Source organism: Gorilla gorilla, chromosome 4, assembly GCF_029281585.2.
Source record: "Gorilla gorilla gorilla isolate KB3781 chromosome 4, NHGRI_mGorGor1-v2.1_pri, whole genome shotgun sequence".
Classification (NCBI taxonomy): Eukaryota; Metazoa; Chordata; class Mammalia; order Primates; family Hominidae; genus Gorilla; species Gorilla gorilla.
Genome location: NC_073228.2, coordinates 31,048,615 through 31,074,998, shown reverse-complemented (window position 1 = coordinate 31,074,998; position 26,384 = coordinate 31,048,615). Strand labels below are relative to the sequence as shown.

Below are 26,384 nucleotides of genomic sequence, written 5' to 3'. Positions count from 1 at the left end.
TGGAAAAATGCTCATCACCTCTCATCATCAGGGAAATGCTAATCAAAGCCACATGAGATGCCACCTTAACACCAGTCAGAATGGCTGTTATTAAAAAGTCAAAAACTGGCTGGGCCTGGTGGCTCATGCCTGTAATCCCAGCACTTTGGGAGGCCGAGGCAGGCAGATCACGAGGTCAGGAGATCAAGACCATCCTGGCTAACACAGTGAAATCCCGTCTCTACTAAAAACACAAAAAATTAGCTGGGCGTGGTGGCGGGTGCCCATAGTCCCAGCTACTCGGGAGGCTGAGGCAGGAGAATCGCTTGAACCCAGGAGGCAGAGGTTGCAGTGAACCGAGATCATGCCACTGCACTCCAGCCTGGGCGACAGAGCAAGACTCCATCTCAAACAACAACAACAACAACAGCAACAACAACAACAACAACAACAACAACAGATACTGGTGGGGCTGTGGAGAAAAGGGAACACGTATACACTGCTGGTGGGCATCTGAATTAGTTTAGCCACTGTGGAAAGCAGTTTGGAGACTTCTCAACTTAAACAGAGCTACCATTTGACCCAGCAATCCCACTAATGGGTATATACCCACAGGAAAATAAATGGCTCTACCAAAAAGAGACATGTATATTAATCACCATGCTATTAACAATAGCAAAGACATGGAATCAGCCTAAGTGCCCGCCAGCAGTGGATTCAATAAAGGAAATGTGCTATTCATCACTGTGGAATACTACACAGCCATAAAGAGAATGAAATCATGTCATTTACAGCAGCATGTGTGGAGCTGGAGGCCAAAACCTTAAGCAAATTAATGGAGAAATGAAAAACCAAATACTCCATATTCTCACTTATAAGTGGGAGCTAAACATTGACCACACATGGACATAAACATGGGAACTATTAATAGACACTGCAGACTACTAGAGTGGGGAGGGAGGAAGGAGGAGTATGGGTTCCTATTGGGTACTATGCTCACTACCTGGGTGCAATATATCCATGTAACAAACCTGCACATGCACCCCTTGTATCTAAAAGTTGAAATTAAAAAAAAAAATCATGTAAACAATAACCATAATAGAATTAGAGTGGCCATAGTAATATTAAAGACTTTACGTCAAGAAGTATTACTGAAGTAAAAGAGAGACATTTCATTCACGATAAAAGGGTCAATATAATAAAACAATTGTTAACACATAATACAGATAAAACATTTTTTTCTTTTTTTTTCTCAGTAATACTTGTTCTGGAAAACCACTATTAATATGTATAATTAATAAAACAATTATTAGTATATAAATACCTAACAACACAGACCCTAAAAACATTGAACAAAATCTGACAAAATTGAAAGAAGAAATTTTAGCTCTTTTTTTTTTTTTTTTTTGAGACAGAGTCTCGCTCTGTTGCCCAGGCTGGAGTGCAATGGCACGATCTCAGCTCACTGCAACCTCCACCTCCTGGGTTCAAGCAATTCTCCTGCCTCAGCCTCCTGAGTAGCTGGGATTACAGGCACGCGCCACCAGGTCTGGCTAATTTTTGTATTTTTAGTAGAGACAGGGTTTCACTATATTGGTCAGGCTGGTCTCGAACTCCTGACCTCGTGATCCCCCTGCCTCAGCCTCCCAAAGTGCTGGGATTACAGGCATGAGCCACTGCGCCTGGCCCAATTTTAGCTCTTTATTACAGCTCAAGATTTACATAATTTATTCTCATTAATTGATAGGAATAAGCACTCTGTAATTTTCCACATGCATGTTAGTAAACATGTACGACTATTTCTCTATTAAAAAATAATTGATAGAACAACTAGATAGAAAATTAGAAAAGACTTAGAAGACATGATTAACACTATTTTCTAACTTGACCACCCAAAACTGCAGAATGCACATTATTTTCAAAAACATCTGAGACATTCATTGTACATGATAGAACAGATGCTTGGCCATGAAACAGATCTTAATAACTTTAAAAGGATTAAAGTCATGCGGAGTATTTCTCTAAGGACAGTGGAAATCAATAACAAAATTCGATTTGGGGAATCTCCAAATATTTGGAAATAAAACGCACTTGTAAATAACTCATGGGTCAAAGAAAGAAGCTTAGGGACATTAGCAAATATTTTGAATTGAATGAAAATGAAAACAGAACATATAAAAATTTATGGAGTATAACTATAGTATTATATGGAAGAAAATTTACAGCTTTAAATGCTTATATTAGGACAAGAAAATGGCCTGAAATTAATAATCTAAGTGTTTCCCTTAAAAGATTATAAAAAGAAGAGCAAATTATAACCAATGCAAGACTAAAGAAGCAAATAATAAAGATCTGGATAGAAGCTGATGGAACAGTAAACAGTGAAATATTGGAAAAGTCTAAAATTGGTTATTTGAAAAGATCAATATAATCAATGTATTTGTAGCTAGATTGAATTGGAGGTTCTAGCTAGATCAATAAGGCATAAAGATCTGACAGGATAATGTTTCAGACACTTTTATGATGGCTTGTTGTTTATGATATTGTATAGCATGATTGACCTGTACAGTTAAAACGGGTAGCTTTTGTGGTGTGCAAGTTGTATCTTTGTAAAGCTTTCACTCACAAATACTATCTCAGTGCTTAAGTACATTGTTTTTTTGGGCTGTATTTGCATATATGTTGTAACTGATAAAATAACTGTTCTGGTCATTTGCTCTGTATCTTTCAGGGCAGGAATAACATTTGGTTTATATTCTGAGCTCTAAGCAGAGTATTTTACACATAGTAAGACTTGACTCTTAACATGCATTTCTGAGAGAAAAAAAATAGCATTGCCAGTGTAGGACAACTTCCAAGGCTACTTAAAATCAAATTTCTCTGTGTCTAAATATTATGATCCAAAATTGGTGTAATAGGTTTTCTTTCTGAAACATTAGATAAGTAAAACAATTTTTAAAAAGTTGTTGAACTTATGATGGGAAATTATATGGAATGTAAATTATATTTCAGTGTGGCCTTAAAAATTAAGAGGAGTGAATAAAAGAAACTCCATTTGAGATACAGAGGTACCTATTCTAATGTACCTCTGCTTTTATGATTTGATAGTCATTTCAAAGAAGTTCTATTTCTCTCTATAAACTGAGAGTTGAAGAACACGACTTTCATACTATAATATGAAAATATTATTGGATGATTTCTCTATACACCTGTTTATTTATGTTTAACAAATTATGTTGTTTTCCCCCATTCTTATATTTCAATAAGGGGCAAAAAATTGTGATTTCCCAGCAGATCGCATAACACAGTAAGACCTGTATTTCCTGTCCTTGGATAAAGCGCTAAGTGATTACATTTTGTAAAGAATTGAAAATAGTTGATTGTATCATCTTTTTTCCTCTGAACCTATACTTGAAGAAGTAATTGTTTCTGTCATCTACAGTCAAGTCAGCTGACTCTTTTTAGAGTTTATATGACTGATGTGCGTGGGGGCATGTTATATCTCTTCCTCAATTCTAAAGTGGAATTCTCTCCTTATATTGGCAAGAATAATCTGCTAGAGTGGAAACATGTTATTTGGTCAGTGGTTTGTGATGTGCCTTCTTATAGGCTTCAAGCTCGGTTATCAGTGAGAAAATATTTACCTCCATTTGTCTTTATTTCTTTGTGAAGGTGCTTGTGAGTGAGGATTCTGACAGTGATGGCATTGTGGCCCACTTCCCTGCCCATGAGAAGCCAGTGTGCTGCATGGCTTTCAATACAAGTGGTAAGTTCACTCTCTGTCTTTTTTTTTTTTTTTTTGTAGACCATTTATATAATGGGTTTTCCAGCCAAATATGGAATATGGAATCTGACATTTCTTCATGTATCAGTATATATCAGAAAAGTTATTAAGTCATTATATTGAATAAGGGAATTTATAATAAAAATTTAGTACCCCTCTAAAATTGGTTTTGTTCTCGATAAAGTAGCTATTAAATAGCAGCCATTTAAACAATGCTGTTGAGTTACATGAATTTCTGTTTATAATTACTCCAAGAACTTCAGTATTCCAAACTAGAATATTAATGGATATGAGCAGTATTTTTTTTTTGCAACTTGAAGTTTCTGTGTAACTAACTTACAACACTTTGTAAGCTAATTTAATTTTCTCGGTTTTTTTTTAGTGGTGCTCTTTTTCTTTTTCTTCTTAAGGTTTACTCCTTACATTTTGTTATATCTTTTTAGTTCCTTTTAATATAGCATACGATTTGTCCTCTTAATTTTCTTTTCACAATATCCAGAGTAGTTGTCTTATTTAAATTCTGCATTTGTAAGATTTTTAAATTTTTATTTAATTTTACTATTTTTTTAAAAAAAGATAAAGACAGAGTCTCACTATGCTGCCCAGGCTGGTCCTGAACTCCTGGTCTCAAGCAATTCTCCTGCCTTAGCCTCCCAAAGTATTGCCACCATGCTTGGCCAGATTTTTTTCATTATGATAATGTTTTTGTATTTCTCCATTCCCTGGATATCTATCTGTTTAACTGGAAGTTAAGTCTAGAGGTATAAATCCATTCAGGCCAAGGAGTTTTTGTTTGTTTGTTTCTAAACTTCGTAAGTATTGCGTCTACATCATTTCATCCCAATAGGAGACACATTATTTTAGGTTGTCTCCCTATTTGTGGTGCTATATTTGATCACATGAGTAAAGTAATGACTATCAAGTATCTACATTATTGGAAATAGGTTTTTCTTATGGAGATTAACAAGTACTCTACAGTATGTCATTTTGACATTATTTCTGAAGCAACTTTTTAATTAATAATTTTGTTACATTGAAGGTTGTAGAATGGTGGGTTGTTTTCTTAATTCTGTCCTGGTCTCTGCATTTATTGACTGTTATTCTTCTATAGAAAATGTTTTCTCTCATCAGCCAGGAGTAAACAGCATTTCTCCTGTATATCAAAAGTGGTATAAATGCCTAATTCTCTCTCTCTCTCTTTTTCTTTTAAATGACCAATTTTCACAGTAAGGAGTTGGTGTAATACTTCCAGTGGTAGGAAACAAGTTACAGGTTGAGTACTTTATGTCTGAAATGCTTGGGACCAGAAGTCTTTCTGATTTTAGATTTTTTTTTGATTTTGGAATATTTGCATATATAATGAGTTATCTTGGCGGTGGGACCCAAGTCTAAATACAAAATTTATTTGTTTCATGTATACCCTATACACATAGCCTGAAGGTGATTTTGTACAATATTTTAAGTAATTTTGTGCATGAAACATAGTTTTGACTGCATTTTAACTGAGACTTTGTACATGAGGTCAGGTGTGGATTCTCCAGTTGTGGCATCATGTCAGTGCTCCAGTTTTGGAGCATTCAGAGCATTTTGGTTTGCATTATAAGAAGAACATAAATTTTTGTGAGGATTTTGGTTTTTCAGATTAGGAATGCTCAATCTGTACTTTAAAAATACTTTGTAAATAAAACTGCTCTTTTGTTTTCAGAGCTGGTATAGTCATCATAAACTTGCAGTCTTTTCAGATCTTATCCATTTGGTTGATGTATCTAAGGAGCATGCTATTTTTAATCTTAGTTTTCAGAAATGATTATATCACTTAAAATTGATGGGAAAAGCCAATCCTTTTCCCCTTCTTTTCATCTTTTCAAATAAAGAATGATAGTAAGAGATTATCATTATATACAGATATTATTTTATAAAGCACTTTGAATAATCTACCCTCTAATATCTTAATAAGTCATCTTTGATTAAGGGAACAGGATTTTTATAGTGATTGGTAATCAGTAGGATTGATTTAATTAATAAAGGCAAGATTTATTGAAATTCTGTGAGTGTTGTGGGAATTAAGTTAAATGTGAAAAAACAGCCTGGAAGTTATGTCACTTGTAGCACTCCACTTGGAATGACCGGTATGACTCATATTGATATTCCATCTGTTATGTCAGATCTCCTTTGTGTTAGTGTATATTTCATATAACCCTACAGTGCTTCTGACACTGGCAGCTGTGTTTTTTTCCTGTGACTTTGCATTATAAGAAGAACATATTATATAATATAAAGAGTGTTGTAGTCATCATAAAATGGTTTCATAATTTTGATCTACATTTGCCATTTGATTTCTTTGACCTCTTACATTTGTGTTTATATGATAAGGTTAAAAATAGCAATATTTATACCTATTTTTCTGTGTTGCTGGGACACTAGGTTTATAACTATGATGTAATTTATTTTGTGACAATCATTTGTTTAAATATTTGTTTCCCTTGCTAACTTATCTGTTCCTCCTACAAAGAGATCAGATGTCATTAATCTTTGTATCTCTAGTGCTTGGCATGGTGTCTCAGAGTAATAGGAAACTTAGTGAATTATTTTGAACTATTCCCCACTGTAGATGTATGGCACTGTATTAGGCATGGTAGTCTCTATTTTGACAATGAAAGTGATAGGTCAGTTCAGTATTTTTAAATTCTTTTATCTTTCTTTCTTTCTTTCTTTCTTTCTTTCTTTCTTTCTTTTTTTGTTTTTTGTTTGTTTTTTTTGAGACAGGGTCTCGCTCTGTTGCCAGGCTGGAGTGCAGTGGCACGATCTCAGCTCACTGCAACCTCCGCCTCCCAGGTTCAAGCGATCCTTGTGCCTCAGCCTGCCGAGTAGCTGGGACTACAGGCGTGTACCACACCCAGCTAATTTTTTTTTGTATTTTTAGTAGAGACGGGGTTTCACCATGTTGGCTAGTATGGTCTCGATCTCTTGACCTCATGATCCACTTGCCTCAGTCTCCCAAAGTGCTGGGATTACAGGCATGAGCCACCACCCCCAGTCCTTTCCTTATTTTTCTATAGAAATTTTGATGAGATTCTACTAAAGTTCTTCTGGAATTTATTCACTTTGAAATGGTTCATGGTGTATAGAGTTTCCTTGTTCTGGTATTACATAATTGTTTCATATAGCAATCTATGAAGCCTGTTAATATCATTGGAAATAATCCTATATGGAGATGCTAATTAGTTAACTGTACCTGTAAACTTGTTAGTGATGAAAATAATGGTTATTTTTATATCATTTCACATTTATATATAATTCTCTAAATATTGCTTATGCTTCAAAATTATGATAGAGCCTATAATTTATTAACAAAAAAGCCCTTATACTACTTATATTTTAATTTTTTAAAATCTTAAGTATTATATTTTGTGTTTTAATTTCATTCTGAGAAAGTGGTTCTTGGCTTGCTAAAAGGATCCACACTACAAAAATGTTTTAGAACCCTTTATCAAAAAGGTTGAAGCTTGCTGGTGTGATTTTACCTGTTTCAGCTAACACATTGGAAGATACCTCTTTCACTAGTGACTCTGTTCACCTTGTCTGGCTAAGTCTTGTTAATTCACTTAATAAGAGATAGTCCCTATGCATAGAGTCTGCTTGCTGGTTAGTTGCAAATGCACAAACAGGGTCTTAAGGAAGGAAAACCCTTTGTGGAGTAAGGACAGCATGCTAGGGGATAAATATTAGCCTGGTTTTGGAGGTAGTTCTTCAAAAGGAAATCAATTCGAAGCTGGGACCTAAAAGATTAGAAAGTAATGATTCAGTGCCTGGCACCATAAATATTATTTGAATGAAAGAGGCAAGAAAAATATGGCACATTTGAAATAGATTGTGAACCATAGTCTGTATAGTGGACTCATTAGTTTGTTGTGCACAGATATGTTTTTCAATGTGTCCTCATTTCTGCAACATTTTATAAATCCTTCATACCTGTTTAGATATCTGTATTCAGTGGAGGGTTTATAACTCAGCAACCACTCATACAGTTGGTTTGCACAATGCTTTATAGTAGCTGGTAAGCAATTACTTACAATTCTTCTTAATTATTTACCTTCAGCTTTGAGTATTTTTGCTGTTCTGAATATTGACTTATTACTTGATTATGAGCAAGGATGCAGAAAGTGCTCAATTCTCAATGATGTGGAAGTCTGGATTTTTTCCTTCATTTTTTAATAAGCAAGTGCTAGTCAGCAGCTACCCAGCTTTGTACAAAAAGTAATTGGGGTTAGCCATGGCTTCTAACCATTAATCAGCTCATATCATTAGGTGACATTTTATTTTGCTTTGCTAGTTTCTGGTTCATATTTACTCTTCTAACCCTTCTGATTGGTATACATACATATACACACACATACACAGAGGACATGTTTTAGTGAGGAAACTGCATTGCTATTTGTAAATGCATAGATACCTCAGTAGCTGGGTTTTTTCCCTTAAATTATTATTTGTCTTACAGTTTTAAAAATGTTTTTGTGAGATAAAATGATGTATTTTCTAGCACTCTTCATTTAAGTCCTTCCCACTAGTAAATCATAAGTTTACTAATGTGATTAAGAAATGCGACATTATAAAATGAGGTAGGAGCCGGGCACATTGCTCATAATCCCAGTGACCCAGGAGGCTGAGATGGGGGGACCAACACTTGAGGCCAGGAGTTTGAGACCAGCCTGGCCAACATACCAAGATCCTGTATCTAAAAAAAATTTTAAAAAATTACCTGGGCGTGGTGGCGCGTGCCTGTAGTCCCAGCTACTTAATTGGGAGGCTGAGATGGAAGACTTGCTTGAACCAAGAAGTTAAGGCTGCAGTGAGCTCTGATCCCACCATTGCACTCTAGCCTGGGTTACAGAGTAAGAGCCTGTCTGGAAAAAAAATTAAAAAATTAAGTAAAATGAGGTAGTTCTCTGCACACTGGCTGAATTATATTTGTTAGCTTCTGAACTTTTATTAATTCACGTTTTATAAAAAGATATGTAATTTCTTTTTTATTTTTATTTTTAATTTTTAATTTTATTTTATTATTATACATTAAGTTTTAGGGTACATGTGCACAATGTGCAGGTTAGTTACATATGTATACATGTGCCATGCTGGTGTGCTGCACCCATTAACTCGTCATTTAGCATTAGGTATATCTCCTAATGCTATCCCTTCCCCCTACCCCCACCCCACAACAGTCCCCAGAGTGTGATGTTCCCCTTCCTGTGTCCATGTGTTCTCATTATTCAGTTCCCACCTGTGAGTGAGAACATGCGGTGTTTGGTTTTTTGTCCTTGCGATAGTTTACTGAGAATGATGATTTCCAATTTCATCCATGTCCCTACAAAGGACATGAACTCATCATTTTTTATGGCTGCATAGTATTCCATGGTGTATATGTGCCACATTTTCTTAATCCAGTCTATCATTGTTGGACATTTGGGTTGGTTCCAAGTCTGTGCTATTGTGAATAGTGCCGCAATAGACATACGTGTGCATGTGTCTTTAAAGATATGTAATTTCAATAGGCCTTAACACAGTAGTTACAGTTTTTAATTTAAATTGGCTTTTTCCAAAATATAACTAATAGATCCTCCAATGACATACTCCAGTCCTTCTTTACCCATACATGTAACCATGTATGTTTTAAAATTTATATTAGGAAGTTTTAACCCTCTAATAATTATCTAATTTGGTTAAAGGTATTTTCATGGGGTATGTAATATGGCTAATAAAAACAGTATTGCTTGTTAGAATACTTTTTACTAGTTTAGGGAAGTTTATGTAAAACAAACAAAACATGCCAAAAAGTTGATTGCATGACTTGTTTTTAAAGCTGATCTTACTCAAACCAGTTTACCTGTGTTTGTCACTGTTACACTTAAGAATATAAATAAATTCCTTTTAGTCTTCATTCATTCATTCATTTTCTGAGACGGAGTCTTGCTCTGTTGCCCAGGCTGGAGTGCAGTAGTGTGATCTCGGCTCACCACAATCTCCGCCTCCAGGTTCAAGCAATTCTCCTGCCCCAGCCTTCCGAGTAGCTGGGATTACAGGTGTGCGCCACTGCACCCAGCTAATTTTTGTATTTTTTTTAGTAGAGACGGGGTTTTGCCATGTTGGCTAGGCTGGTCTTGAACTCCTGACCTCAGGTAATCCACCTGCCTCAGCCTCCCAAAGTGTTGGGATTACAGACGTGAGCCACTGCGTCCAGCCCTTTTAGTCTTTTTAAAAGAAAGACATATTTTTAGACAACAGTATTATAAACATGTCCTGGACAACAAAATCCAAGAACAAACCAGGCCCATAGCCACTTCCTGGGAAACGTTAAAAATACTATAAAATGTACATGATGGAATAACACTGCAAAATGAATTTAGGAGACCATGTAGGTTGGTTGACTGGGTGGCATACATTTCTGTCTTGTATGGGGCCTATTCACAAAAGACATGAAGTGATGCTATTAAATAGATCTGTGAAACTTCTAGTTCAGCAGCTGCATTCATTTTTTTTTTTCAATTTTTTAATTCCCATTCTTATTTATTAGCTGTGACTTTGAGGCCAGAATTAAAACAAATATTTTAGTGGCAGCATTTATGATTTGTTTAGAAGTACCAGATTGATCCCCATAGTTAGATCTGGGCAGATTCAATATGGGCAGTGTAAATTTGTTGCTCTCAGGGACAAAGTGAATAACATTTTCAAGGAACTTTAAAAAAATTAATAAACTTTATTTTTTATTTTTATTTTTTTGAGATGGAACCTCGCTCTGTTGCCTAGGCTGGAGTGCAGTGGCACAATTTCAGCTCACTGCAACCTCCACCTCCCGGGTTCAAGCGATTTTCCTGCCTCAGGCTCCTGAGTAGCTGAGATTACAGGCACGTGCCACCACACCTTGCTAATTTTTTGTATTTTTAGTAGAGATGGCATTTCACCATGTTGCACGGGCTGGTCTCAAACTCCTGAGCTCAGGCAATCTGCCCACCTTGGCTTCCCAAAGTACTAGGATTACAGGCGTGAGCTACCACACCCGGCTGGAATCTTCTTTTGCCTGGCTAACTCTTACACTGATTCCTATCTTAAATATCATTTAAGAAGTCTTCCCTGAGTCTACATAAAATGTCATGTTCCCCTTTCTCCTTCACCTTGTCACCTAATTGGGCAAGCTAGTTAATCTGCTTCTCACACTCAATGCCTCAGTTTCCTCATCAATAAAATGGGGGCTAGTAATGATATCTAAAATAATACCTGGCCAGGTGCACTGGCTCACACCTTTAATCTCAATACTTTGGGAGGCCAAGGCGGGTGCATAGCTTGAGCTCAGGAGCTAGAGACCAGCCTAGGCAACATGGTGAAACTCCGTCTCTACAAAAAATACAAAAATTAGCTGGGTGTAGTGGTGCACTCCTGTAGGTCTAGCTACTTGGGAGGCTGAGGCAGGAGGATTGCTTAAGCCTGGGAGGCAGAAATTGCAGTGAGCTGAGATCGCGCCACTGTGCTCCAGCCTGGGTGACAGAGCAAGACCCTGTCTAAAAAAAATAAAAAATAAAATAATATCTAACAAATAGAGTAACCTCAATAGATATTAGTTGTTTCTGTTTTCATTATTATCAATCACCTTCATCCTAGTTTTTAAATTATTTACATCCATCAGAGTATCTTTTCAATGTGTTCTCTGTTAGAGGTAAGCTTTTGTTAATATTTTGTCCCCAAGTATTAGCCCAGTAGCTTTCACATACTTGATACTGAGTAAATGTACATTGAATAATTACAGTAATTAATTCCATTGGATTGCTTCATAATTGTAATCATGGAAAAAATGTAGCAGGGCAAAATTAAGACATTTATGCAATGTTGTTATTCGTTTGTTGAATAAAATCAACTTATGTCTAAATTGTGGTTTGAATAAGAATTGTCTGGCCGGGCACGGTGGCTCACGCCTGTAATCCCAGCACTTTGGGAGGCCGAGGCGGGTGGATCACAAGGTCAGGAGATCGAGACCATCCTGGCTAACATGGTGAAACCCCGTCTCTACTAAAAAATACAAAAAATTAGCCGGGCTTGGTGGCGGGCACCTATAGTCTCAGCTGCTTGGGAGACTGAGGCAGGAGAATGGCATGAACTTGGGAGGCGGAGCTTGCAGTGAGCCAAGATGGTGCCACTGCACTCCAGCCTGGGCGACAGAGCTAGACTCTGTCTCAAAAAAAAAAAAAAAAAAAAAAAAAAAAAAAAAAAAAAAAAAAGAATTGTCTCCATCTCTATATATTGGGAGTGATCCATGATGGCAAATTATAATACCTGCAGATACATATCACAGATAACTAAAACTGAAATATGTAATAGATAGTAATTTAAAATACCCCATGGAGGCTGGAAGCGGTGGCTCATCCCAGTAATCCCAGCACTTTGGGAGGCCGAGGAGGGCGGATTACTTGAGGTCAGGAGTTCAAGACCAGCCTGGCCAACATGGCGAACCCTCATCTCTACTAAAAATACAAAAATTAGCTGGGTGTAGTGGCACACGCCTGTAATCCCAGCTACTGGGGAGGCTGAGGCAGGAGACTCACTTGAGCCAGGAGGCAGAGGTTGCTGAGATGGTGCCACTGTACTCCAGCTTGAGTGACAGAGTGAGACTCCGTCTCAAAAAAAAAAAAAAGGACCCCATGGAAATGACATTTTTATGTAATAAGAACAATAGATTAGTATACTATTATGTTTTTGGACAACAAACTATTTCTTATTTATCAAACTATCGTTAGAAACATAAGGAAGAAATCCTCAATTCTGTGCAGTAAGCCTGACATGAACAGACCTGCCACCTTTAATTCAGTAAATAATTGATTTGCTTTTCAGAGGCATTACTTCTGCCAGCTGAGCAACTGAGAAATGTAAAGTACAACACATCTACATTTTAAATAATTACCCCTCCTTGGCAGGGAAATTGCTTTTCCATCCATTAGTAAGAGGAAAATGAGTGTTGAATCTCTAGCAAAACAGAGTAAATATGTACCCCTTTAGATGCTTGGCTGCATCTTTAGCAGACTTGAAATTCTTCTGGTTACTTAAATGATATATATTAAAAGGTGATTGTGGTCTTGGGTTAATTGTTAAAGAAGTTTAGGTTTTTCTTTTTGGACATAAAAGTTTTCCCATTGTCTAGCAAGTGGTTAGAGAAATACCATGTCTTGATTTGTTTTTAACGTCTATAATGCATCACAGATCTACAGCATAACATAGCTTGAGATTTTTAATCTGACAGCTTCTGGTTTATCACTACCAGACACCTATATTATTTCATTCACAATGCAAAGGCAACTTGAAGAATTTATTTCCTTTTTTCATTAGAAGAGGATGTTTCCATAGTAGGTTTGTACTTACTCTCTTGTTTCATCATCTTGTAAAGTGGTGTCCTTTACTCATGTAATGGATTTACTCTCTGAAGAATTAGTTCTGTTTGCTCTCTGTTCATTGTGGCACTGTAGTTGTGTAAGAGAGGGATCTTTGTAGGGGTGACTTACGATTAGGTAGTAGGTACAGTGTCTAGGGACCACAATACTTTTAGAACCTCACTATAATTTTCTGATTTCTTTAAAAGCAGAAAAAAAACCATGGTTTTAAGTTAATAGAATGGAGTAAAAAAAATATAACTTTAAGTATTTTTTCCTGAAGGAGAGTGCCCATGAAGACAAAAATGCCCAGGTCCCACCTAAAGTCCTAATGTAGCGCTGGGTTCCATCAGTAAGTGAAGAGCCTTTTCCGTTCTTCATCACTATTGCCACAGCACTACCACTTAACTGAATAAAGGTGCTCAGTTGATAGCGAATGAACTCATGGAAGATGTGAATGCATACATTGGGATACTATGTAAAAATGTGAAATCAACATATATACCTGTAAAAATAGACCTGTCTACAACAAATATAACATAAATACTTACAATAATATAAACATAGTATTTAATTTTGCAAAAGGTAAAGAAGGATCTATATAGTCAGGTACATACATGCAAAGCAGCTGTTGATTTCAACTTTTCATTTATCAGTGCACCCTTACTAGTTGTTAAACACTGAAGTACTTGAATACTTCTTGCCTGTCCCAGTAGCCTCTGAGCCTCCCTCCCTGGTGGGGGATGGTGGGCACCTTGTTTCACTATTCTTATTCAGATTGGCCTGTATCTTGCCATACATTAAATATTTTTTGACCATTGCTCTAAAAACAGCCTAAATATTTCCCAAAGATATATATTTATTTCAAAGAGATTTATTATATATAGTAAGGTGGGTACCTGTGGTCGGGAGCAGTGAGAAATGAAGAGTGGATGCAGGAACGGAGAAGCAAAGAGAAAACGTAAAAACAGTAAGAGGCTGGGTGCAGTGACTCATACCTGTAATCCTAGCACTTTGGGAAGCCAAGGTGGGCGAATCACTTGGGTTCAGGAGCTTCAGACCAGCCTTCCAACATGGTGAAACCCCATCTCTACTAACAATACAAAAATCAGCCAGGTGTGGTGGCTCATGCCCGTACCTGTAATCCCAGCTACTTGGGAGGCTGAGGCGTGAGAATTGTTTGAACCCAGGAGGTAGAGGAATACAATGCAATGCAATGCAATGCAATGCAATGCACATAGCAAGAGAAGGTTTACGTATGGACTTATTAACATAGACGAAATGAAAAATCTGATTAATTCTTCCATGCATCTGAAGTCTAAAAAGGATATGTAGAATGCTAAGAAAGTGGAGGTAATGTTTATCAATTAGAATTGAGAATTAATAAATGTTATGTTAATATAGTTTTAAGAGTACAATAATGTAAAATAATACTATCAAATACAATTATAGTTAATTAAATAATTATACTATAATTGATATAATAATTAAAAATGAACTGATTTTATAATTTTCTCTTTGTTCCTTTGATTGTTTCTAAGAAGACATTGAATAAGTAAATATATAATTTGGTTGTGCACAGAATGCCTGCCTACCCAGTCATCTTTTTTATGGATCAGCCATTTTTCTTATATATACTTGTTCTGTAACATAGTCACAGAGTCATGCTTTGATACTGCTCCTGTAGGTAATCAAACCTAATTTCCAGAGACACTTGGTCATTTGGTAATATTTTCAACATATGCTTATATACCCAAAATGTGTTAACTGATGTACAATTTGATACAACATGCTTGATGACTATCTTTGAAACTTTATCTTTCATCTAATCATTATCATTTGTTACTTAGTTACTTAGTTTCTGAACATTTGGACCAGAACCCTGATTCATGTCTGTTATATTTTCATTTAAGTACTATGATACATGGTTCTTTGAGCACCCATTTAGCCAAGCTGAGACTCACTGACCTTTTTTTTTTTTTTATACTTTAAGTTTTAGGGTACATGTGCACAACATGCAGGTTATTTACATATGTATACATGTGCGATGTTGGTGTGCTGCACCCAGTAACTCATCATTTAACATTAGGTATATCTCCAAATGCTATCCCTCCCCCCTTCCCCCCACCCCACAACAGGCCCCGGTGTGTGATGTTCCCCTTCCTGTGTCCATGTGTTCTCATTGTTCAATTCCTACCTATGAGTGAGAACATGCGGTGTTTGGTTTTTTGTTCTTGCGATAGTTTGCTGAGAATGATGGTTTCCAGCTTCATCCATGTCCCTACAAAGGACATGAACTCATCATTTTTTATGGCTGCATAGTATTCCATGGTGTATATGTGCCACATTTTCTTAATCCAGTCTATCATTGTTGGACATTTGGGTTGGTTACAAGTCTTTGCTATTGTGAATAGTGCCGTAATAAACATACATGTGCATGTGTCTTTATAGCAGCATGATTTATAATCCTTTGGGTATGTACCTAGTAATGGGATTGCAGGGTCAAATGGTATTTCTAGTTCTAGATCCCTGAGGAATCGCCACACTGACTTCCACAATGGTTGAACTAGTTTACAGTCCCACCAACAGTGTAAAAGTGTTCCTATTTCTCCACATCCTCTCCAGCACCTGTTGTTTCCTGACTTTTTAGTGATCGTCATTCTAACTGGTGTGAGATGGTATCTCATTGTGGTTTTGATTTGCATTTCTCTGATGGCCAGTGATGATGAGCATTTTTTCATGTGTCTTTTGGCTGCATAAATGTCTTCTTTTGAGAAGTGTCTGTTCATATCCTTCACCCACTTTTTGATGGGGTTGTTTGTTTTTTTCTTGTAAATTTGTTTGAGTTTATTGTAGATTCTCGATATTAGCCCTTTGTCAGATGAGTAGATTGCAAAAATTTTCTCCCATTCTGTAGGTTGCCTGTTGACTCTGGTGGCAGTTTCTTTTGCTGTTTAGAAGCTCTTCAGTTTAATTAGATCCCATTTGTCAGTTTTGGCTTTTCTTACCATTGCTTTTGGTGTTTTAGACATGAAGTCCTTGCCCATGCCTATGTCCTGAATGGTATTGCCTAGGTTTTCTTCTAGGGTTTTTATGGTTTTAGGTCTAACATGTAAGTCTTTAATCCATCTTGAATTAATTTTTGTATAAGGTGTAAGGAAGGGATCCAGTTTCAGCTTTCTACATATGGCTAGCCAGTTTTCCCAGCACCATTTATTAAATAGGGAATCCTTTCCTCATTTCTTGTTTTTGTCAGGTTTGTCAAAGATCAGATGGTTGTAGATATGGGACATTATTTCTGAGGGTCACTGACCTCTTTTTTTTACCCCTTACCATATATCTGTTTTTTTTTTTATATCCTTCTCTGAATGGCGCGTTTTGAGTTTTTCTCTCTCTCTTTTTTTTTTCTTCCATGGGGGTGGGGTGGCTGCTCAAGTGTTTTAACTTTCTAACTGGTCTGTTTAACATCTTGTATTTTCCCTTTCTCCATTCACTCCATATAAAGCCAACAAGTTTATCTTGTCCTCACGTTTATTTTTGTTTTTGTCTGTCTTCATTTTTATTGAATTGTAACTTACGTAATATAAGTTGCACCAATTTTAAGTATACGGCTTGTTGAATTTTATTTACGTATGTACCTCTCTAAGCAACATCCATAGCGTTTGAAAGATCTGTTTCACACATCTCTGAAATACACAGAATGCCCTTCCTACATTTAGAAATTCCTACATTTCCATATTTACCTTTCCAATTATTTTGTAGTCCTAACACATAAAGAATCTGCTTGATAGAGATTGTTCTCCATGAAATCCTCTTCTTTATCTCTGCTTCCTGTCTTATGCTGTTCATAATTATTTCACTTTACTGTCCCTTCTGTCTACCAAATTCCTACTAACCTCCATTCAAGGTGTACTTTATTATGCACTTCCAGCAATTGTTGTCTATGACATGAATTTAGCATTAGTTGACTGTATCTGTATCTGTAATTTTTCCTTGAGGCTGGTTACAGTCTGATACTACCACGTAGATATGTATAGATCTTGAGTACTAAACTTTGTGTTGGGACATAATATACACCAGAAACTAACACTCATTTATCCTTAGACTTTTCCAATTATATTTCTCACTCTTTTTTTTTTTTTGAGACGGAGCTGGAGTGCAGTGGCAAGATCTCGGCTCACTGCAATCTCCGTAGAGACGGGATTTCACCATGCTGGCCAGGATGGTCTCAATCTCCTGACCTCGTGATCCGCCAGCCTTGGCCTCCCAAAGTGCTGGAGTTACAGGCGTGAGCCACTGCACCCGGCCAAAATTTGTATGGAATTTCAAAGGACCTAAAATAGCCAAATCAATCTTGAAAAAGATGAGTAAATTTTAAAGACTTAAACTACCTAAATTTCTGAATTAATCTAAAGCTCACCAAGAAAGGATTTTTAGGGAGTAAGTATAGACATAGATGAGTGAATGGAATAATGTCCAGAACAGTCATTTGATTTCTGACAAAAGTGGCAGGTAATTAAATAGGTGAAGTATAGTTTTTTCAACAAATGGTGCTAGAACAACTGGGATATCTTTTGGTGGAAAAATAAATCTTTACTAACATCATACATAAAATTAACTCTAAATGGATAATAGGCTTAGCATAAACACTAAAACTATGAAACTTTAAAAAGAAAACATAAGGTTATATCCTTAAACTTGGGATAGAAAAAGATTTCTTAGATAAACACCCCAACCACAAAATCTTCATCAAAATTGGAAATCTTTTGGGAAAATGTTAAATAGTGAAAAGTCATGCCACAGACTGGGAGAAAATTTCTGATAGAAGATAGATAGATAGATAGATAGATAGATAGATAGATAGATAGATAGATAGATATTGAAAACATACAATTTAAAATGAGGAAAAGATTTTAAACAATCATGTCACAAAAGAAAATATTTAAAAGCCAGTAAGCACACGAAAAACTGATCAACATCACTGATCACCAAGGAATACTGGCAAATTAAAACTGTGAGAATACCAATTGAAATTATTAAAAAGACTGACAGTATCAAATGTTGGTGAAGTTATGGAGCTTGTGGGAATGTAAAATTATACAACCACATTGGAAAATAGTTTGGCAGTTTCTTATAAATATTTAATATATGACCCTGCAATTTCTCTCCTAAATATTCACCCAAGGAAAAGAAAAACATGTCCACATGGAGACTAGTATTTGAATGTTCATAGCTGTTTGAGTTACAATATTAAAAAACTAGAAACAGGCCAGGTGCGGTGGCTCACACCTATAATTCCAGCACTTTGGGAGGCCGAGGTGGGTAGATCACTTGAGGCCAGGAGTTTGAGACCAGCCTCGTCAACATGGTGAAACCCTGTCTCTACTAAAAATACAAAAAAATTAGCCAGGTGTGGTGACAAACCCCTGTAATCCCAGCTACTCAGGAGGCTGAGACAGGAGAATCACTTGAACCTGGAGACAGAGGTTGCAGTGAGCTGAGATGGTGCCACTGCACTCCAGCCTGGTTGACAGATCAAGACTCCATCTCAAAAAAAAGAAAAAACAAAAAACTAGAAACAGCTACGGAATGGATATATAAATTGTGGTATGTATTTAAAATGGAACACTAGTCAGCAATATAAATCAATGAATGACATACTGCTACTTGTAGCAAATAGACTGAGAAAATATTGTGTGATTATATTTCATTAAATTCTAAAACAGGCAGTATTCATCCCACATAATAGAAAGCTGATGAGTGGTTGCTTGGGGTCAGGTGGTTGGGGAGAGGATGGTTTGCAAGTGAACACAAGGGAACTTTTTTTGAATGCTCTTTCTCTTGACTATGGTAGTAGTTACATAGGTATATGTATTTGTCAGATTCATCATACTGTACATCTAAAATGAATCTATTGTATATAAGTTATGTATTCATAAAGGTTAAAGTTTTAAAAAACATTCTGGCAATGGACAAATATTCTCAACTACCTGAAAAAATGAGAACACATGTACATAGGCATACACCACTTTCTTAAATATCTATTTGGTAAGGAAATCTGTTAAAAATAATGAACATTAGAATGCTTAATATGAAAACTCACTGGAAATGACCAGAGATGTCTTCATAAGCCTGAAAATTGTACAATTCAAAGAGAAAGAAAACAATTAAATATTTAAATAATGATGTTAATACACTTTGAACTGCTAAAAATGCAGGAGGATGAATATAACAAATTAAAAAATAAAGTGAGCTAGAAAATCAGTTGTTCACTTTATATAGATTTTTCCACATGAAACAAATAAGGGCAATATCACCGATTTCTTCTAATTTATGTTGGTTATGGATATATGCAACTTTTGTAAGGGATCAGCTAAATCATCTGCTTTGGTAGTGTTTACTTCAGTGCCTTTAACAGAGTGTTATGTAGCAAATTTGATAACGATATACTATATTTTAGGCTACTAAAGTGGAAGAATACATTGATGAGTTTGATTATTAGTGTTTGTAAGTAGCTTAAAAAATATGCTGCTGTAAGCTACTTTATGCTGCCCATATGGAGACTTTGGGACCATTGTTTTCCAGTATTCATATCCAGCTTGAAAGTTTTATTAATCCGACTTTAATAAGCTATGATATTATGGATTTGTGTAAGCTGAGGAGGTTAACGCTTTCTCTCAGTACTGGGATTCTGTTTCTTTGCTTTTGTGTTTACAAATTTGGCTATTAACTTTTCTAAATAATTAAGTAATTTGTAAGTTTGTATCTATACAGGTGTTAATTGAAAAGTATTACAAGAACAAGCATTAATGCCAAAGTATAAAATTATTTTATGAATGATATAATCTGAATTCCTGTAAACATTTCTGTTTGATTCAGCATAATCATGTTTATGTCTTTTTTTTGGAAAAGAGTGTGAGTAGCTGGTAGTTTGTCTTCTAGTTCGCATGTGTGTATATGATAAAGAACCATACAATTAGGTAGGTGTTATAAATAGGATATGGCAAAAAAGGCAAACCTACTCATGTTTCCAAGATTTTATAGCATACGCCTGGTGAAATTTTGCTACTCTTTAATTTTGCTTTTTGGGTTAACCAGCTGACGCCCAGTTGAAAAGACTTATGTTCGTGTGAGGCCACAAAAGCCTTAATGTTCAGTCTCCAGCTACCTCAGATTTTGGAGAACGCTGTGTACCATCAGCAGCTTCAATCCCCACCCTCTAACGCTAATGCTCATCTATCAAACTTGAGGCTAAGAGTGAGGGAGAGGAAGCTTCCAGATAAACATACAGAAGTGCCTAAACAGCTAATCACTCTAGGCTTCCGCTTCCAGGCCCTATAATTAGAAGCCCTTCTTTTTCCTTGTATTCCCAGATGACGCAAATGCTTTTTGTGGCTTGGCACCTCAATTGGGGCGTGGGTTTAGTTTATGGCCAGGCCAGAGTCTGGTTTAGTCTTCTGATGCAGCATAAATAGTTCTCAAGCCACAGTCTACTCTGCACAAGTTTTTCCTTTTATGTATATGTGCATTTTAACTTGTTTTCTAGAAGAAAAAAAAGCTTGCTATTTCCCTGGCAGAATGTGTGCAAAAGAGGAAATTCTAAGTGAAAAGAAAGCACGTGACTATGTAGTCCTATACTAGCTATTTCTTTTTCTCCTTTCTACTCTTTAAATTTTTATATTATTTTTAAAATTTTGTGAAAAAAGTAAACTTACTGGTGGATTGTAGAAGCCACATTTGCATGGAGGGGTGGAAAAAAGTGTTTGAGATAGGATACACAGAAGATAATAGGCATAATTTTTTAGTGGACATTTTCCTGAAAATTTGAATTTGTTTTACATAATCATAACTAAACAGAGATGAATGCCAGTTTGAAAAGCTAGGAACATATGGGAAAGTGTTCATTTGTGATTTTCATTCATATGTAAAACAATAATAGTCTTGATTTGGCAAATGAGGACCTTTATTTGAATGCTCATTCTACATAAAATGGTATGATTTAAAACGAAATTTAATGAAGTTTATAGTAGGTGAGGAATATATGTTACAAATGCAAATTCATCTTATTTCCTGTCAGAATGATGTTTCTATTGAATTGTTTGTCAAGTGCAGAAAATTTGTTACAGAGAGGTGGAGTCAGAAGATAGTAGTGGATTTATGATCATTCAAACTTACTATAACTCAGCAAAAAAGTAGGAGGAGTGGCAAAACACTGTCTACAAATGGACAACAAAGCATTCATGCCTAAACTTAGAAATTCATTGTTTGAGGCCGGGTGCGGTGGCTCACACCTGTAACGCCAGCACTTTGGGAGGCCGAGGTGGGCAGATTGCCTGAGCTCGGGAGTCAGAGACCAGCCTGGGCAACATGGTTGAAACCCCCTCTCTACCAAAATACAAAAAATTAGCTGGGCGTGGCGGCGGGCGCCTGTAGTCCCAGCTACTCGGGAGGCTGTGGCAGGAGAATTGCTTGAACCCGGGAGGCGGAGGTTGCAGTGAGCCAAGATTGTGCCACTGCACTCCAGCCTGGGTGACAGAGCAAGACTCCCATCTCCAAACAAAAACAAAACAAAACAAAACAAAACAAAACAAAACAAATATATTGTTTGAATAACAGTAAGTAAAGAATATAAACTATGTCAATAACCTCATGATCATAGCTAGATATATAATGAGAGGTAAGGTTATATATATTGTTGTAGGTTTAATAATTTATTAAATTATTTGTAATAAATGGTACCTTTCATTTTCTAAAATGTATTCTCTTGGAAATAGCCAGGACAGTGGCATCTAGTAGGATATTTTAATATAGTGACTAGAGCTGTACCTTATGTTTGCCAAAGAAATAGCAAACTGAAATTTACTTCATCTTTTCACTGAAATGACTATCTTGTCTTCCCACAGATGCTTAATATTCTTTCATGCCTTTTTGTTCAACAAAACATTAGTTTAAATGCTCATACTAATGTGATTCTGCTTCTGGGAATAGCAAGGTAAACGTACAAACCATCCTTCCCATAGAAAACAATTATGAAACCTGGACAAAATACAACTGAACAGGCACATAAAGTTAGATATGTGTATTATAATCTCTGGAACAACCAGTAAAATTTTAATATAAAGAGATATAGCTCAAAAGTCCATAGATAAATTATTTATTTTTAACATTCAACAATAAATATTGTTAAAAATAAGTAGTCTCAAAACAGCAAGAAACCATGAGAAGAGAAATAAAACTGAATAAAATGTTGAAATTAGCATTTCATAAAAATTGAATATTCCAAATAAATAGTCCCATAACAGCAAGAAAACATGAAAAGAGAAATAAAAAACAGAAACAAGACAAGCAAAAATAATAATAAATTGGTAGACCTAAGTCCAGCCCTACCAGTAAGTACTAAATATGAATAAACTACAAATACCAATTAAAAGGCAGTGGTTTGATTGAAAGAGAGTGAGCGAGTGTGAGAGCACCCAACTGTTATCTAAAAGAAGCCTATATTGATAGATATAGAGTAGAAGAATGGAAAATATATACCATGCAAGTATCAATCAAAACAAAGTTGGAGTGGTAAAGTTAATATCAGAAAAAACTAGACTTCAGAGCAAGGAAAATAACCAGGGTTAAATCATGTTAAAAGGGTTAATTGACCAAGACTTCATACAATCCTAAATGTGTATGAACCTTGCTCTAAAATTTAGGAAGCTGATATAACTTAGGAAAACTACACATGTCCACAATTATCCTTGGAGACTGTAACTCCTACTCAGTAATGGAACAGAAAGCAGTCAGTCAGTAAGGAAATTGAAGATGCAAACATCACTACCAATTACATACCTTTCTAGAATATATTCTAGGTGTTCAAGTGTATATGGAACAAGGATCATATTTCAAGCCATAAAACAAACTTTAACAAATGTAAAAGAAGTAACTTCTTGTCATAATGAAATTATACTGGCAATAATATCTGAAAGATATCTGGAAAATATCCAAATATTTGGTAACAAAACAATATACCTTTAAATAACCCACAAGCAAAAGACGAAGCAACTAGGAAACATTTAAAACTGAATATAAATGAAATTGCAGCATATCAAAATCTGTTACATTTAGCTAAGCAGGCTTAGAGGGACATTAATACCTATATGTGCTTACTCCAGAAAAGAAGAAAGTTCCTGAAACAATAATCTAAGCTGCTCCCATAAGAAACTCGAAAAAAGGAAGAGCAAATGAACCCAAAACAAGGAGAATAAAGGAAATAATAAATATAGTAACAGAAATCAGTGAAATTGAAAAGAGAAAAACAGAAAGTTATGAAACCAAATAGGTTAACCTTAAAAAGACCTTACCAGACTGGTGAAGAAAAAAAACAGAGAAGACACAGATTACCAATATCGTGAATGAAAAAGTGGATATCATTAATGTCTCTGCAGATATTAAAAGGATGAATTCCTTGAATTACAGAAAGTAATTCATCAAAGAAGAATTTTTAAATTAAAAAATTAACAAAATATTGAATGGTAGTTAAAAATCTTCAAAAATAGGCCCAAATATTTTTACTTGAAAATTCCATTAAACATTTAACGAAGAAATAATAGCAATCCTACATCTTTTTTTTTCCAGAAATTAACAGAGTAAGGAGCATTCCCATTTGATTATTTGAGGCCTGGATTATCCTAAATATCAAAATCATCCAAACACATTATTAGAAAAGAAAACTACAAATCAGTATTTCTCAGGGACACAGATAAGAAAATATTCAAGAAAATATTAGAAAATTGAATCTAGCTGCTTATAATAAAGGATTTTGACCAAACGAGGCTTATCCCAAGAATGCAAGGCATGTTCAACATTTGATAATCAATTATTGTTAGAATTCGCTATATTAATAGATTTAAAAAGAGAAGCCACATAATCATTTCAATAGATGCAGAAAAGCACTTGAAAAATTCAATTTTCTTTCATTATAAAAACTCTCAACATATTTTACGAAGGACTTTTACAAAAAACCTGTACGTAATGTTATACTTAAAGATTGAATGCTTTCCTCCTACAACACAGAAATCTCTCCTTCCTATTTCTGCTTGCCTCAGCAAATGCAGTAAGTCGAGAAAATGGAAGAAAAGGCATGTAGGTCAGAAGGGAAGAAATGAAACTGTGATTGTTCCTAAATTACGTAATTGTCATCAAAGAAAATTCTTGTACTGTATAAAAAAACCCCTAGAACTTGCAGGAAGCATACATTGTCAAGATAAAAAATCATCAATTTTATCTCTATGCACTAGCAAGCAAAAATTGATCATTTTAAAAAATATTACCATTTATAATAACTCTAAAAGACAATATTTTCAGAATCTGTGTGTCAAACAAAAAGAAGTCAAAATAGATCTAAATCAAGAAATATGCTGTGTTAATAGATCAGAAGGCACAATATTAGGATATCAGTTGTCCCCAAATTAGTTTATTACACTCAATACAGTTCCCTCAAAATCCTAAACAAGAATGGCTAAAATAATGTTGAAAAAGGCAGGAAAAGGTTCATTTTACCTGATTTCAAGATTTTCTGTGAAGTTACAGTAACCAAGAATGTGGTATTAGTGAATGTATAGACACAGAAATTGAATTAATAGAATAGAACTTCAAAAATAGGCCTTGGCCTGGCATGGTAGTTCACGCCTGTAATCCCAGCACTTTGGGAGGCTGAGGTAGGCGGATCTCTTGAGACCAGGAGTTTGAGACCAGCCTGGCCAACATGTCAAAACTCCATCTCTACTAAAAATACAAAAATTAGCCAGGCATGGTGGCGCACACCTGTAGTCCCAGCTACTTGGGAGGTTGAGGCATGAGAATCAGTTGAACCCAGGAAGTGGAGGTTGCAATGAGCCAAGAATGCACTACTGCACTCCAGGCTGGGTGACAGAGCGAGACTGTCTCAAATAATAATAATAAATAAATAATAAAAAAATGCCAGGCATGGTGTCTCATGCCTGTAATCCCAGCACTTTGGGAGGCTGAGTCTGGCGGATCATGAGGTCAGGAGATCGAGACCATCCTGGCTAACATGGTGAAACCCCGTCTCTACTAAAAGTACAAAAAATTAGCCGGGCATGGTGGCGGGAGCCTGTAGTCCCAGCTACTTGGAAGGCTGAGGTAGAAGAATGGCGTGAACCTGGGAGGCGGAGCTTGCAGTGGGCGGAGATCGCGCCACTGCACTCCAGCCTGGGAGACAGCGAGACTCCATCTCAAAAAGATATAGGCCTACACAAATAGCCAATTGATCCTTGGCAAGTTGACAATGTTACTTCAATGGAGAAGGAACAGTGTCTTTAAGAAGTCTTTCTGGAACAATTGAACATCTTATGCAAATAAGTTAACCTTGTCCATGTTTTGTATAGGATCCTCACCTTATAACCTGTTGTATAAGGTCCTCACACCTTATACAAATATTAAAATGATGATAGGCCTAAATGTAAAACATAAAATTATGAAACTTTTACAAGGAAAGAGAAGATCTTTGTGACCTTGGGTTAGGCAAAGAATTCTTAGCTATGACATCTCATCAAAATTAAGAACTTTCCCTGTAATAGGCTCTATTGGCATTTTCAATAAATATCATGGTGAATTAAGTACAGGAAGTAGTAGTTGGATCAGTAGATAAATTGGAGTGTAGAATTAAAGCTTGAAGAAATTGCAAAAGAGGGAGTTTCATGGGGGTATGTCATTTTCACATTCTTTGTTTTGAAAAATGATTATGGCTGGGCACAGTGGCTCATGCCTGTAATCTCAGAGCTTTGAGAGGCCACAACAGAAGGATTGCTTGAGGCCCAGAGTTCGAGACCAGCCTGGGAAACATGGTGAGACCCTGTCTCTACAAAAATAAAAGAAAATTAGCCAAGCATGGTGGCATGTGCTTGTAGTCCCAGCTACTTGGGAGGCTGAGGCAGGAGGATCTCTTGAGCCCAGGAATTTGCGGCTGCAGTGAGCTGTGATCAGGCACCTGCACCCCAGCCTGGGCAACCGAGTGAGGTTCTACTTCAGGAAAAAAATAAAATAAAATTATGAATTCTGTAAATTCAGGAATATCAAACTTCTCTCTGCTAGTTTTACAGGAATGCCATAATACTTGCACATCTAGTGTTTATACCTTGCTGATATACTGATGTGTCATTAAGCTTGGTATTCACATGAAAAAGATATTTTATTTTTTTCTTTTG

The 26,384-nt window shown here is 36.0% G+C and overlaps 1 protein-coding gene across 9 annotated transcripts in view; it reads left to right on the top strand.

The window, feature by feature from the left end:
- BCAS3 (BCAS3 microtubule associated cell migration factor) overlaps positions 1-26,384 on the top strand; it is a 709,394-nt gene that overhangs the window by 237,184 nt on the left and 445,826 nt on the right. For all 9 annotated transcript variants that reach the window (XM_019027610.4, XM_019027611.4, XM_019027606.4 and 6 more), the window contains exon 13: positions 3,652-3,745. In XM_019027610.4, the coding sequence (XP_018883155.1) occupies positions 3,652-3,745 (94 nt within the window). The remainder of the gene's footprint in view (positions 1-3,651; positions 3,746-26,384) is intronic.